Source organism: Mesocricetus auratus, unplaced genomic scaffold (genome assembly GCF_017639785.1).
Source record: "Mesocricetus auratus isolate SY011 unplaced genomic scaffold, BCM_Maur_2.0 Super-Scaffold_100028, whole genome shotgun sequence".
Lineage (NCBI taxonomy): Eukaryota > Metazoa > Chordata > Mammalia > Rodentia > Cricetidae > Mesocricetus > Mesocricetus auratus.
In genome coordinates, this window is record NW_024429209.1 from 19,945,765 (window position 1) to 19,959,676 (window position 13,912).

General features: G+C 51.8%; 1 protein-coding gene across 2 annotated transcripts; it reads right to left on the minus strand.

Moving 5' to 3' along the window:
- Positions 1-2,160: 2,160 nt before the first annotated feature.
- Positions 2,161-13,117, minus strand: Ankrd60 (ankyrin repeat domain 60). 2 transcript variants are annotated; one of them, XM_013116606.3, is made up of 4 exons: positions 12,811-13,117; positions 7,410-7,540; positions 6,187-6,352; positions 2,161-4,258 (listed from the first exon to the last, which is right to left on the minus strand). In XM_013116606.3, the coding sequence occupies exons 1-4, from the start codon at positions 12,893-12,895 to the stop codon at positions 3,948-3,950; spliced, it is 693 nt and encodes a 230-aa protein (XP_012972060.3). In that variant the 5' UTR covers positions 12,896-13,117; the 3' UTR covers positions 2,161-3,947. The 2 variants fall into 2 exon arrangements, with proteins under 2 accessions (XP_012972060.3, XP_040588808.1); XM_040732874.1 differs by lacking the exon at positions 12,811-13,117 and adding an exon at positions 9,147-9,357.
- Between the last annotated feature and the right edge of the window lie 795 nt (positions 13,118-13,912).

Genomic DNA, 13,912 nt, shown 5'->3' on the forward strand with positions numbered 1-13,912 from the left:
TGGCTGTTCTTGCAGAGGACCCGAGTTCAGTTCCCAGCACCCATATGGTGGCTCACAACCGTCTGTAACTCCAGTTCCAGGGGACTCAACACACTCCTCTGGCCTCTGCAGGCACCAGGCACACACACACACACACACACACACACACACACACAGAGACGTTACAGGAAGGCAAAACCCCATATACATAAAAAATTTTTTTCCAAAAAAAATTCATCATGATGGTAGACAAAGCACTTGCAATGCCTTGCTGAGGAAGTGGAGCCAAGCAGATCCTTAGGACCGGTAGCTAGCCCGGCCCTATTTGGTGAGTTCCAGGCCACCTAGAGACCTTATGTCAAAAAATAAATAAATAAATGGAAAAAATAAATAAAAATAAATTAAAGGGTTATGGTACCTAAGGAAGCACCCATCGAGGCTGTGCTCTGAGTATAGCCCCAAACACACACATCTGCATGTGTACACACGTGGTGGGGTGGGAGACCACAATTTTAGCCCATGGCATGCAGAAGGCAATGTTATAGTGGGCAGAACACCGTTGCTTGTGGAAGTCTGCTCTACTTGGGTCTCAAGTTGAGGCCAGACAGGCTTGAGAGGCTCCACGTGGACTAAGGCTCTCTAGGTCTACGCTGTAGAGAGACTGGAATGGGTCAACCTGCTCACCCAGTGCTCAGTATAAGCCCAGGCAGGGTCATGGGGGACTCTTTCCCCCACTCTCTAGAAACCCTAGACTAGGAAGCATAGAGGGAGCGTCCAGATGTGTGGTAGGGGCTTCTGGGAGGCCAGGGGACTCAAGGGCCCAGGGACAGCTCTACTGTCTGCTGATGACACTTGGAATGGGGACACCTGGGGAGAGGCCCACCATCTCAGTCCTGAGGAAGCCATGCAGGCTACTGTCTTTAAGCTATTTGCTTGTGCTGCTGTCTTGAAACTTTCCACTGTGCTGGCTTTCGTGACACAGGCCAGCTGCAAATGACCTCTGCAGGACCCGCCGGAAGGTGAGTCTGGAGACTCACTCAGCGAGGAAGAGAGAGAGCACTGGTCACTAGACACTTGGCTTTGAGAACCCTCATAGCCAAGTCAAATGGAAACACAGTGTCCAGTGCAACCGTCATCTTTGCTGTGTCATCCTGTGGGACTGACTTTCCAAAGCTATTTCCTAGGCTACAAGGTGAAGAGACAAGGAAGGTTGCTTGGATGTTGCCTTGCAAGTCATCAAGGATATACTACAGCACTTACCCAGGGCACTTAGGTTCAAGGGCTAGTTGGTCCTCAGAGTCCGATAGCCAGAACTGAAGAGAGCCCAGGAAAGACACCAAGTGGGACAGCCTTCCGTTTCTCCCTCCCTCAACGGTCCCACCATGGCTTCCAGTGCTTCCGCAAGGCTCCCAGACAAGGTCTCAAACGACTTGTTGGGTGTTCCTCAACGGTTCTAGCAGCCTTAGGGACCAGGAGCAGGGCTCATCCTCCTCCATCCTCTACAGGACACCTTTGGTTCTGAGAAGTGAAGATCCACCCAGAACCTTGAGCCCAGAGGACCCTACTATCCCCTGCTCTGTACCTCCAACTCCTCACATGTGAGGTCCCTGGTGACTGAAAGGTCAGTCCCATGAGGTCACAGATGTAGGGGAAACACGGTCCTCTCCATACAGAAAGTGTCCCCAGTATGTGGCAGACCATGGTTCTCTTAACATTCTAGACCTGCCCCAGGGCATGGGCCAGCAAGGTTTTTTAGCTCCTACAGGAACACTGAAGATGACCCTTACCTTGATTTCCTTTGTTAGTTCCTGTTTATAAACAACAAAACACTCTTCAAAATAAGCATGGAAAGCATTAACCCCAAGTGTAACATTCTACTGAGCAATGGCAGAGCTGTTGACATGCCTCATATGGCCTGTGACGTACTGTCGTTTCTATGTGACTTGCAAGAGTGTGTGTGTGTGTGTGTGTGTGTGTGTGTGTGTGTGGTGCTGAGAAGTGAATCCAGGGTCTTGTGCATGCTGGGCAAGCCCTCCACACCTAAGTTGTACACCCAAGACCCAATGAAAGGTATTGAGATCGTCTCTAATGGAAGTGTCCTCAGAACCCAGGACAGTGTCCAAGTGACCCTACCCCAGACTGAAGAAAATGTCTTCACAGAGAGCCTGATGCCAACAGATGTCTAGCCAAGTGTTTAATTGAATTGGGGTAAATGGAGTGCTTGTCCCCAAAAGTATGGGTCCTCATGCCAGTCCATTGGCTCTTCCAATAACAAAGACTGCTTAGCAAGCTCCTGGCAAACACAATACTTGGAGGGACTCTGCTTGTTAAGTTAAAAAGGTACCCATAAGGTCACCCCCCTCCATGCGCCTCATTAGCTAAGTGACCCGACCCAATGGGTGGGGGGGTTGTTTAATATCTGCCTATTGACTTTGGAGCATGCCTGCCAAAAATAAGATCTCAGTTTGACATTCTTGATGCTGAGATGTGCTTTTCTGACTCTTGTTTGTCAAACAGATGGCTGAGGCCAGGCACAGCCACGTCGGCTGGTGTAAGACCATTGTCAACAAAGGTCTTGTGACACCAGGAAACACAGGCCGTTAATTTTGAAGTGAGGCCTAGCTGTTGGGACATTGCAAGGAAGGGCAGCCAGGGTGCAACGTCACTCTTGCCCGATTCCACCTCATGCAACTTGATGAGTGGCCAAGAGACCTTTGACAGATACATGGACTCCAGAACTTGTGCTGTGGCTCAGGGGTTCAGGGAAACATATGGCCCACCGGGAGTAACAAGGTGGACATTATGTGTCACTAGAAGGTCTGTGGCTGTCCCCAGACGGCAGTTGTAGAACTGGGGATCATCCTAATGGGATTCAGGTTCTTCCTAGCACTTTCTCAGTGAAACAACAGTTGAGCAGCAAGCAACTGTCCCTCGGGCATGCTTTTCACACCTTGCTACGTCTTCAGAATTTCAAGGCAATATTTTTAAAACCAGGAGTTAAACTATCACGAGAGTCAGGTTTTAGCTCTGGAACATTCTAGAACAACCTAGCAACTTCTGCCTTGCCTTTCTGTTGGAGCTGGATCCCCATGCCCTTTCGTGGGCATTTGGCCTCACTGTTGGCTTCTTTGCTGGTAGTCTGCACTTGGTTCACTCACCCCCACTGCAGGGTCTAAGGTATAGATAGTCTGAGGCGGATCCAACAACAGGCACTCTGAGCTAATTAGCTCCCAGGGAAAGGGGGTGCTTGGGAAAGTGTGAAGGGGCATGGAGGCCTGTGGGGACCACTAGGTTGGGGCCACAGGAAGAGGCCGACAGCCTAGCTGTCCTTCTTGTCTCTTGGGTTTTTTTTTTCCTCCACCCCTAAGGCCACATGTGTCCTTGCCACAAGGACAAGAACACAGCCCCTTGGAAGACCACTTTTGGAGGCTCACAAGCCCCACTCCCAGTCTCTCTTCCGCCCCATGCTCACACAGCAGACCCCTCAGAGCTGGCTCAGGCTAAAGCTGTGTCATTCCTGGCCACGGAAATGGTTAGCTGCCTAGGCTCGACAAACAAATTCACAACCTACGCTGCACACGACCTCCTGACGTCGGCCAGTGCTCTCTCTGCTCGATAACAGGGGTGCTATTATCATTCCTGCTATTACTCCTATTATGCTGGTGCATTAGATGGCCTCAAAGGGGAGAGATAATTGGCTACCATCACCCCAAACGGTGTGATTGGGTGCCACATACAAAGAGCTTAAAATTAAAGGCTGGCATTGTCGGCCTGGTGGGGACAGAATGGATTACAAAAGAGGTGAGCTCACCCACTCCATTATACCCTCCCAGACACACTGGTAAAAGGACAACCAATTTGGTGACTGATTCAGATCCGTCCCTTCCTTTTGTGTCCTAATGAGTGCCATGGGGGCCACTGCGGGAGCTGCAAGGTTACCCCAGAGCAGGGTGATGGGCAGGCAGTGCTCAGGGAGATAGCGCTAAGATCTTCTTTGACACAGACTCAGGGCTGGGCTTCTTTGGAGCCTCCTTCACTGTCAAGTCATCGGGGTCCTTGGTCCCGGACTTGATCATCCAGTAGAGCAGGAACATCTTGCGCTCAAAATGCATGCGGTTCAGGCGCCGTGCGATGGTGACGGGCGAGTCCCCCTTGGCGTCTCTGTCGTGGATGGAGGCGCCATGTTCCAGCAAAGGCCTGATGCAGTCTGTCCTGCCCATGGCTGCAACCACATGCAAGGGCGTCCTGCCCAGGGGCGATTTGCCCAGGCAGTCGGCTCCTGTGAGATAAAAAAAAAAAAGACCTGTTGGAGTGGGCTGCTCTCCCAGGCAGGAGTCCCACCATCTGACCCCGAAGTACAAGAAGGGGGCCAGGGCTATGGCGGGAGTTGCTCCCAGAGACGATGGTGACCTCCCTTCACTCATCACCCTTCCTGTCTAGCCTGGTCTCCTGGGGTACCCATTCCAGTCTCCTGTTCCAAGCCTATCACCAAATCTTGCTGCCTGTGGGGCACTCTTTTGATGTCTGCCTGACTCACTACACTGCCTGGCTATTCCAACACGGTCCCCACCCCTCCCTTGAGCTTCCTACTGAGTTCCTTGGCTTCCAAATCTCCAGCCCCATGGACTTCCTGTCTTGACCCTTAAATATAGAATTCTGCACCCTGCCCCTGGCCCTTTGCACACACTATTCCCGCTACAGACTACACCTTTGCTTTCTTTTCTCTTCTTAGAGTTTCAGTAACTTCCTTAGCTCCTCCTCCCTGCAACCCCTACCCCACTCCACACACACACACACACACACACACACACACACACACACACGTCCGGTAGGCGCAGTGTTTAATACGTCCCATTATGTGCCTAGCTATGGAATTAATCATTTGTAATCAACGGCTTTCCTGCCTAAGGGCCAGGAGGAAAAAAAAACACATGGTTTGAGCACTGCTGGTTTTTATGCTCCCCACACAGCTAGAGGTACTGGGGAGGTGATGAGGGATAGCAGCCTAAACATGGACAGATCTGGATTCTCACTGCCTCCTGCAGACAGATGGACTGGCGACAAGGGTCCAGGATGGACTCAAGGAGTTGAATCAAATTGTGGGTAACAGAAATCATGACACAGAAAACTAGGCAATTCGATTCCACCCAGCTGGCACCGCGGCTGCCACCACAGTCCAATTGAGCTATGGCTGGCAGGCGAGGCCTTGCGCCTCCCCCTGTGGTGGCGGCAGAGGATGGCAAACTTTGCAAAGCCCGCCGTCATTTTTTAACGGGTGCCTTCAAATACATCACAGCTCCATCAGAGCGAAGATGACTCTTTATGAGCTTAAAGGACTGCTGGGCTGTGAAAGCCCATCTTTCATTGTATAAGAGAAGAGCAGAAAGGCAGTGTGGGATGGCAGAGAACGTGGTGTTATCACCCAGCTGTCCCCAAGCTCTGTATTAGACATGTGACATGCCAGCATTCTTCCCCGCAAAGTTGAGGTGTCTCCCACCGTGCCTGCAGATGGAAATGAAGGGTTCTGCATGGAGTCAGGAGCTCCAGAGAAGCCAGAGGCGCTTGCTGTGGCTTCCTTGGGACAAGCCATGGTTTTGGGCTGTCTGAACCTGTGGTACTGTTTTTAGTGGTTGGCCTCTCGATTAGAGGGATCATTCCCCTAACCAGGGAGAATGAAAGATTCCTTGACATCTGTCCAGACACAGTGCTGACTACAGCTTTAGACAGATGGATGGATGGATGGATGGATGGATGGATGGATGGATGGATGGATGGATGGATGGTCACTCTTCAGTGGGGACATGATCGAAGGGGCGGGGGCGGGGGGCATCTTTCTGAGGATCTACTTGAGCTGGCCACTCCTTGTGATACCCAGGGTGAGGTGAGGCCCTTTGGGACCATTGCAGGTAATCTACCTCAGGTGAGGCAAGGATGAAGCCAGACCATGGGCTGCTTGGAAAGGGCAAGCTAGGAATTCCTGGACATCCCCCATGTCTCACTGTCCTATAATTTTGGACCCTACTACAACAGAGGCCTGGGCCTGAGATGTGCAAGCCTCTGGTGGTCACGTCCTAAGGAACCCAGGGGGAGACAAGTTTGGGCGCATGAGAAGATTGGGGGTCCAGGGAGCCCACTGCTGAAGAAACAAGACAGACAGATCCTTCTGTCCTCCCAACCAGAACCAGGCCATGCTTTCTGCAGAATTACCAAGTTCTAGAAGATACTTCACGGCATCCACGTGACCTCTGTGAGCAGTGATGTACAAGGCCACAAACGCCCTGTGGGTGGTCCACTGCTTCCACTGCTCACCCTTAAAGTGCTGCGAGTTCGCCGTTCGGTAGAAGGTGTCCTCGCTGATGCCAAGACACGACAGCTAGGTGAAGGAAATAGGTCAGGCTCGACTCTGGAGCGTGGTCCCACCCCCCAATGTGCATGACGCTTGCTTGCTCCAAACCAAGGTGCACAGTGGGAGCGGGGTGGGGCTGACAGGGGACATCGCTGGGTGATCTGCACACACTCGGGAAGGGGGACACACGAGGGCCTCCCTGTCGGTGATTTTAAGGGAGAGGAGGACTTTGCTAGTGTCCAGAGGGAGATGGCCCTTTGGAAAAACAACCCAATGTGGTTCCCTATAAGGAGCTCAAAAGGAGGGAGGTCCTCTAGGCACTGTGATGGATTCTGCGTTTCCAGTCTATGTCTCTGTCAACTTCTGGAACTTTCTGAACTCTTCTGGCAGGTGGGTAGCCCGTCACAGAACCATCTTGGGAGAGACACAAGTCTTCAGGGATGGGGAGGAGGGCCACGGCGAGGACTGTGCTCCGGATGTTGGGGGGGGTGGGAGGGGTGGTCAGGTAGCGGGTTGCGTGAAGAGGGTGGGTGGGGCCAATTGCACGGGCAACAGTTACTCCCTCAGGCAGGAGGAGACAACTGGGGAAACTGAGAAAGCAGAAATTGGGGGAGCAGGTAGAAGACAACGCTACAGCTGGAGAGCTAGACAGACCTCGCTCCTCCGCCTCTCCCTCCACTCAAGCTCCCCTTGGACCCCTGTCCCACCAGGAAGCTGCCTCTTCCTCTCCTCACAAGTCCTTGAGCGCCCGTGCGCGCGCGCGGGGCAGGGGTAGGGGGTGGGGGGTGGGGTGGGGTGGGGTGGGTGGGGAGGGAGGGCTACAGCCCCGTTCTTGGGACTAAATTTGATTTTCAACTTGAGCAACATGTAGGTAGAAAAGTACCACCTGAGCTCCACTGCGGGTGGCGTGAGCAGGTTTATAACCTGTAAATAAGTAAACCCAGGGGGGCTCGCCAGGCCAGAGCGGCTGCAAACACTCTATTCGGGAGTCTCATCTTTCCTACGCTGAGGCTTTTATTGAAATGCTCATGCTAACGCCCGGAGGGCCCCTCAACCCCTACTATGGAAAGAAGCATATAACCACCTTACTGGGGTCCCCTTCCACGGCTGCCAAAACCAGTTCTGTCCAACCATCATAATGCCAGATACACAACGAGATGACGGCTCCGGGGATGACATCGTAGAACTTCAGGATGGCGTCATCCATCAAAATCCCTATGGAGAACAATTTTTCCTTTTAACAAAATTAGGACTTCAAGAGAAGTCACTGTATCTGTTGAGACAGTGTCTGACCTTGAATCACACAAAGATACTTTTAAAATCTTAAGCAAAGGGGAAGGGGAGGGGGAAGTCTTCCACTTGATGGCTGCACAGGATTCCGTTTGCTGCTGCTAATGCTCTTTAGAAAATTAATTTGGCTCAGCTCAGATCGAAGCTGGGCCCAAAAAGAAGAAAAAAAAACACATACACAATGGCAATGATTTATAAAATTTTGTAATTACAGCTTGTCCTGTTGGGGAAAAATACATGAGTCAGTGAAATCGTTTTATGAGGCAAACTCTACAAATAGAACTACTTAAATCTGAGCTATACATCACAGGCTCGACAGTGTACTTAGCAAGTTATATACCTTCAACTGAACACCGACTCCAGGGAATGTTGCCATTAGCTGGCTAAAGAGACGACAGTGACATGAACGATCTGGCAAATGACAGACAGCCCACGTCAGGGTTTTTCCACAGAGGTGTTTAAGTGACATTCTCAACTAGGTAACTAACCCTCTCTACCCCACACGCCTCCGTGGCCTCCACCAAGGCACATCAGCTGCACCTACAGCTAGCTCTTAACAGTCCAAGATGTCACCCAGGCATGGCTCCTGTTGGGGACACACTGTCCCCATACAAGCCTATGGTAACATCAGAAACATATATTGATGCTCGCTGTATTTGGACCCTGGTGTCAGAGCTCTTGCCTGACTCAGCTTGGCATCTTGAGTAAGATGGATCTGCGAAGAACAGTGGGTCTAACCCCACACTCATAAACCAGCCAGGCTTGGTGGCACACACCTGTCATCCCAGAACTTGGGAGCTGGAGGCAGAAGGATCAAGAGTTCAAGACTACCTTGAGATATGAGATCCTATCTAAATAAATACTTATATAAGTAAACAAACAAAATAATTAGCCCAGGCTTTGGAAACGATCATTGAAGGGGCATTAGGTAGGGAGTGTCTTTTGACATGTACCAGAGTGTTTAGCTTCTCTTTTAAGACACAGACGCCTCCATCTTAGGAATCACGGAGGACTTGGATTATTCACAATCAATAATGAGCTGCCCAGGCTACCGAGCACTCCTTCCAGATGAGCAGAACCAACCAAAGTTCTAGTTTCTTGGCAATTACATTGGGTCTCTATGCCTACACCGAGGGGGGTGCATCCTTGAATCCCCAGGACGACCCTCCAGCCTCCATGGCTCTCCCTCTACGGAGATGTGACAAAGCAGACTCCTGCCAGGCTTGTGGGCACCATCTGATGACCAGACTCTGAGGAGGATGAAGACAGAGAATGCTGGCCAGGAAATCTGTAAATTAGGGTCCTATTTGTGGCTTGAATGTGGGAGCCAGCACGACACCAGCCTACGACAACTTGACTTTTTAACCACTGTGTAAACCGCCTAGAAGGCTTGGGTGTTTCTTCACTCACAGCGGTTCCTAGGCAATCCCTAGCCTATCTCCTTTGCAGGCAGGCAGCTAGCTACTACATTAGGCTCGGACAAATGCTACTAATTATCAACAGATAAATGATTGGCAGGGGCGCCACTTGCCCGTGAATTTGCTCGGCTCCTTTAGACATGGCCACCCAGACGCTTCCCCGCCATGATCTCGCTTGCCCTGTCCTCGGCCACCTTGGAGGCGGGCAGATGTGTCAGCCAATTATTTATAGACAGGGGCCCAAACTTCTCTTAGCGACAGGTCGGCATCATCTCTGATGTGCCGGCCAGTCAGCACGGTACAGCACAGCACAGGGGTCAGGCCTCCAGCAGTTGCTAAGTGACTGCCGAGTCTTAGCACTGTGACATCAGCGTGAAGTCACCCCTGCCTCTCACTCCTTCTTCAGCTTGCTTGAATTTATTGCTCATCAGTGAAAACAAAGGAACTCGGGGGGGGGTCCAGAGTTAGGAGGATACATAATTTTTCAAATTCCTTGTTGGGGGACAGTTACTCGCCCCCCCACTACACCTCACTTCCTGCATTACTTGTTAGCTATAGACTGAGCCTCAAACACAGCTTCATGCTACATAAAGCCTCAAGAATGTCAGAAAATACATGTGCCCGTGGAAAACAGTTAACCTATTTTTAAAAGGAGCAAGGAGAAGTGTTTTGGCCTTGCCTACACACTGGCAGTTTGCAGAGTCATTCCTGTCCACCGGGGGAACAGCACAGAGAACTCTGAAGCGAATGGGGTTCTGTTTTCCGGATTAGGAAACTGAGCCCAGGAAGGGCAGCCCAAGAAGGCTGAGCTGGGGACAGGCTGCTTTCAGAGCTGTCTCCGTCCTGCCCAGGCCCTGCAGTACCCTGCAGTGTCTCTGGGATACCGGCTGCTCACATTCCCCCGGCAGAACAGAGATTTTTTTTTCCTCAAACTTCATTTTCTTGAAGTTGCGTTGATTTCCATCGGGTGGGGAGATGATGGAGCCCAAGGGGCTTTGATCCTGTACTCATATCCTAAACATTGTAGGGAACGGGGGACAGGGACAGGGACAGCCACGTCCTTGACTTGAGGGAAGGATATAGATGGAAGGACAGACAGGCTGCTGAGCCTCTGGTCTCCAATGGGTGCCTCCCCTTAGAATTTGTCTAGATTGGGGCTCATGGGGGTCCCGATTAAAGAGAGCTGCAGGTATTGGGTTCTAATTCTGCTGGGCTCCCCTTGAGCCCCCAATGTGGGAAAGGACATAGCTTGAACCTTGGGGTTTAGATACAGACTAAGTTAGTGTCAGGATTGGGGGGGTCTGGTCATGGGCAAGGGAATGAGGACAAGATTTACTCTGGATCTGGGGTTCTGATGACAGCAAGTCTGGTTAAGAGCCCTGGTTTAAGAGAGATCTGTGGCAGGATCTGGGGTCCTTGCATGAATGGTTTAGGCAACTCGGGCTGGTAAGCAACGGAGTTAGGAATCAAAACAGCTTTCCCCTGAGATTTAGGGTCTTATCAGTGACAGAGTTGATTCTAAATTTGGGGTTCTGATTTGAGGAGGTTTGGTTAAAGGATCTGTATTGAGTTCTGGGGTCCTCACGAGCCAGGGTTTCTTTGAACCTTGGTTTCTTCACAAGGGCACAGCTGGTTACCAGCCTTGAAATGCTCATAAACACAAGGTGTTTGTGTGGGGGTAGGAAATCAAAGAGAAGCAGGCGTGGCTTCACTTTTGGGGGTCCTTCTGTAGGCAGGATTCATTAAAGCCTTGGAACCCTTATGAAACACTTGGCTTGGACTGGGATCCTTGAGCCTGAGGGCTACCTTTCAGAGGTGGACAGAGTTGGCTTTGGATTTGGGAGGTCCAGATGTGGGCAAGGCCCATTTGAGGGTCTAGCACCCTTACGTAGACTGGGGTTTGCCTGCACAGGTGGGTGGTGGGAGCTGCGGGGAGGGGTGTCTCAGAATTGGGTACATAGGCTCAGTGTTGATACTCGTGATGTGGGCGGAGTCTGCTCTGGGACTTAGGGTGCCGGAGTGGCCAGGGGCAGCTAGAGGATTTGAGGTTCAAACACAGCAATGTGTGGACAGACTTTGGGACCCTGAGGTGGGGCAGGGTTGGTCTCAGCCTTCGGCACCCTTGTGTGGACACAGCCATGGATTCCAGGTCCTGATGGTCATACGGTCAGCCTGGGGACTGGGGGTGCATATTTGGTCAGAATTGTTTTGATGTGGGGATCCTAAGATGAGTAGGGTTGGTCTTGAGTTCCAGCATCCTCATGTAGAGGGGATGCTGTGGGTTTGGGGTTCTGAAGTAATGGTAGCTAGTTTGGAGATGTGTGATTCAGTCTTGGGTAGGTATATTCTGGATTTGGGGTACTGGAGTGGGAAGGAAGAATTTGGTTTAATTTTGACATCCTGATATGAATAACTTGGGGTTCTAAGAGAGTGATGGCTAGCTTAGTTTCAAACTTGGGGTTCAGGTTTATTCTGGGTTTGGGGTTCCAGGATAGGCAAAGCTTGTTTTGAATTTTAGCATCTCTGTATAAACACAGTTAATAAGAGTTTGGGGGTGGGCTACAGTAGTAGTTAGCTTGGGAGAGTTGGGGGTTCAGCCTTGGGTAAGTGTGTTCTGGGCTTGAGGTTGTAGAATGGGCAGGTTTTATTTTGATTTTTAGCACCCTTGAATGAATATATATATATATATATATATATATATATATATATATATATATGGTATGAGTTGGGGGGTGGTGTCTGTTAGCGGTTAGGGTGGGAAGGAGATTTGGACATTCAGCTTTGTTCTGGGTTTGGGGGTTCCACGATGGGAAGGTTTGTCCTGAGTTTTAGCCTCTCTATGTAGACGCATCTGATGGAAGCTTGGGGGTATCTGACATAGTCATGACTAGTCTGAAGATTCAGCCATGTTTGTTCTGTATTTGGGGGTCCTGGAGTGGGTAGGATTTAATGTTTGTTTTCCTTGAATGGCCATTGGGGGTGGAGGACTTGGGTTTCTGAGGCCATGATAATTAACCCAGAAACCTGGAGTTCAGTCATGCCGACTTTGCTTGGGTATTGAGGATCCTGGGACTGACTGGTTTCTTTTGAGTTTGGGCAGCTCTGTGTGGACACAGTATATGGAGTTTTAGGGTTTTGATTTATTGTTGGTTTGGAAATCTGGGGTTCAATCTTGGGTAGATGTGCTCTGGGTTTGGGGTTCTAAGACCAGCAAGGTTTGTCTCAGCTTCTGGAATGCTTACACAAACAGGCTGGCTACAGAACTTGGGGTTCACCACTTTGGGTTGGTTTTGGACCCAGGCTCTCACAGGGGAAAGGCCTGTCCATGATTGGGGGGGGTCTATTGAGGCCTAATTTTGTTTCAAATGCAGTCTTAGGTGAACAAGGTAGTCTTAGGAGGTTGGGTCTCTTCTAAAGAGAGGATCAGGGCTGCGGGGGGTTGGGGAGGAGGGTCTTGCTGTGGTTGAGGTTCTGAGTAGCTTGGACTTGCTCAACGTTGGCAGACTGCAGCCAACAGACTGAATGTTTATGAACCAGGTCCACCTTTCTATCTGGTGTCAAATGAGACACCAGTGTGTTTGGAGTTGGGGGCCCATGAGTGGCCAGTGCACCACGGGGCCCTTACAGATGGGGTTCAAGGTGGCTGGAGTTGACTTGACCACCTTGGGTCCTCTGGTAGTTGTTAGGTGTTTCTTGGGGACCCAGGGCAGGAGTGGGCAGGGGCCCTCGAGAGGACGGTAGCTCGTGGGGTACGGGAAGGGGTCGGGCAGGGGCCACCTTGATCCAGGAAGTGCAGCCGCTGTAGGTTGAAGGGGATGCCGACCATCAGGTCCAGCTCCTCTTTGAGCTCCCGCACTGTCATGTCGCTGCGGCAGTTGGCCACGCGGAACAGCTCCCCAGTCTCCTCCAGTTTCACCCGCAGTGAGAAGACGTCAGGGACCAAGTCTGGCGACGCGATGGAGGCGCGCGGGTCCGCGGATGGCCCCTTAGCCCCCGCGCGGGCCCGGCTGGAGGGGCGCGCGCCCGCCTTGGGGTCGTGACGAGGGGCGCCCCCCTGCGGCCTCCGCGGCCGCGCGCCCGCCCCCGCCACGTCCGCCCACCTCCGCATGGCCCGAGGCCCGCGTCATCCCGCACGTCATCACCGCCCCCGCCTGGGCCCCCGGGACAGGAGAGGGGCGCCCGCACTTCCGGAGTCGCTCCCCCCTCACCTTCCTCCACAGCCCTCGCCAGCCTCCTAGCGCTGTTGGGTATAGACCTCTGTTTGTTCATGGCAGGGCGCATGATCGGGGAGAAGCATCTGGAACCGTTAGGCCCACCGTTTCTAAGGTGCTCTCCAGGCTTGCCCCCATGTGCTTCCAGAACACAGCAACCCGAGCAGACCTGGGCCACAGTGGAAGTGGCATCAGATCCATGAGTCCTGACACTGCAGCATCCTTGGAGGGAGAAAGGCCTGGGACACATTTGAGGGGACAGGCTAGGTTAGGCCCTTTTCAGGCAGAGCTCACACCGGGAGTGGAGCTGGGGATGGGGCTCTTAAATGCCAGACCCCAAGCAAGGTCTTCAGGGGTTGGAGGAAGCAACAGGGAAGGGGCAGGGAGCCAGAACACCCTTGGAAGACTCTGTGGTTACCAAGAATAAAGTCAAGCTTGAAAAAAAAAATACATTTGGTATAGCAGTTAACAGAAATGTGGGCTGAGACATGGAGGTCCAGGCCATCTGCGTACCTGGGGGTAGAGGCAATGGGCTCAAGGTGACATCCTTGAGTATACAGTGAGCCAGCGACACAAAGGGAGGAGCGCTTAATCCTTTTATGTCGAGGAGTGGCTCGTTCTAAACCACAGGCAACTGTAATTTGTACAGCGCACAGGTTGGACCTTTG

Bases quoted from the DNA above. Each gene is read 5' to 3' on its own strand.
- Ankrd60 (XM_013116606.3), bottom strand. From the start codon at position 12,895: ATGACAGTGCGGGAGCTCAAAGAGGAGCTGGACCTGATGGTCGGCATC. The intron at 7,541-12,810 runs GTGGCCCCTGCC...TGTTCTCCATAG, and splicing joins GCTGCACTTCCTGGATCAAG to GGATTTTGATGGATGACGCC. The intron at 6,353-7,409 runs GTGGTTATATGC...TCCTTCACCTAG, and splicing joins TGGAAGGGGACCCCAGTAAG to CTGTCGTGTCTTGGCATCAG.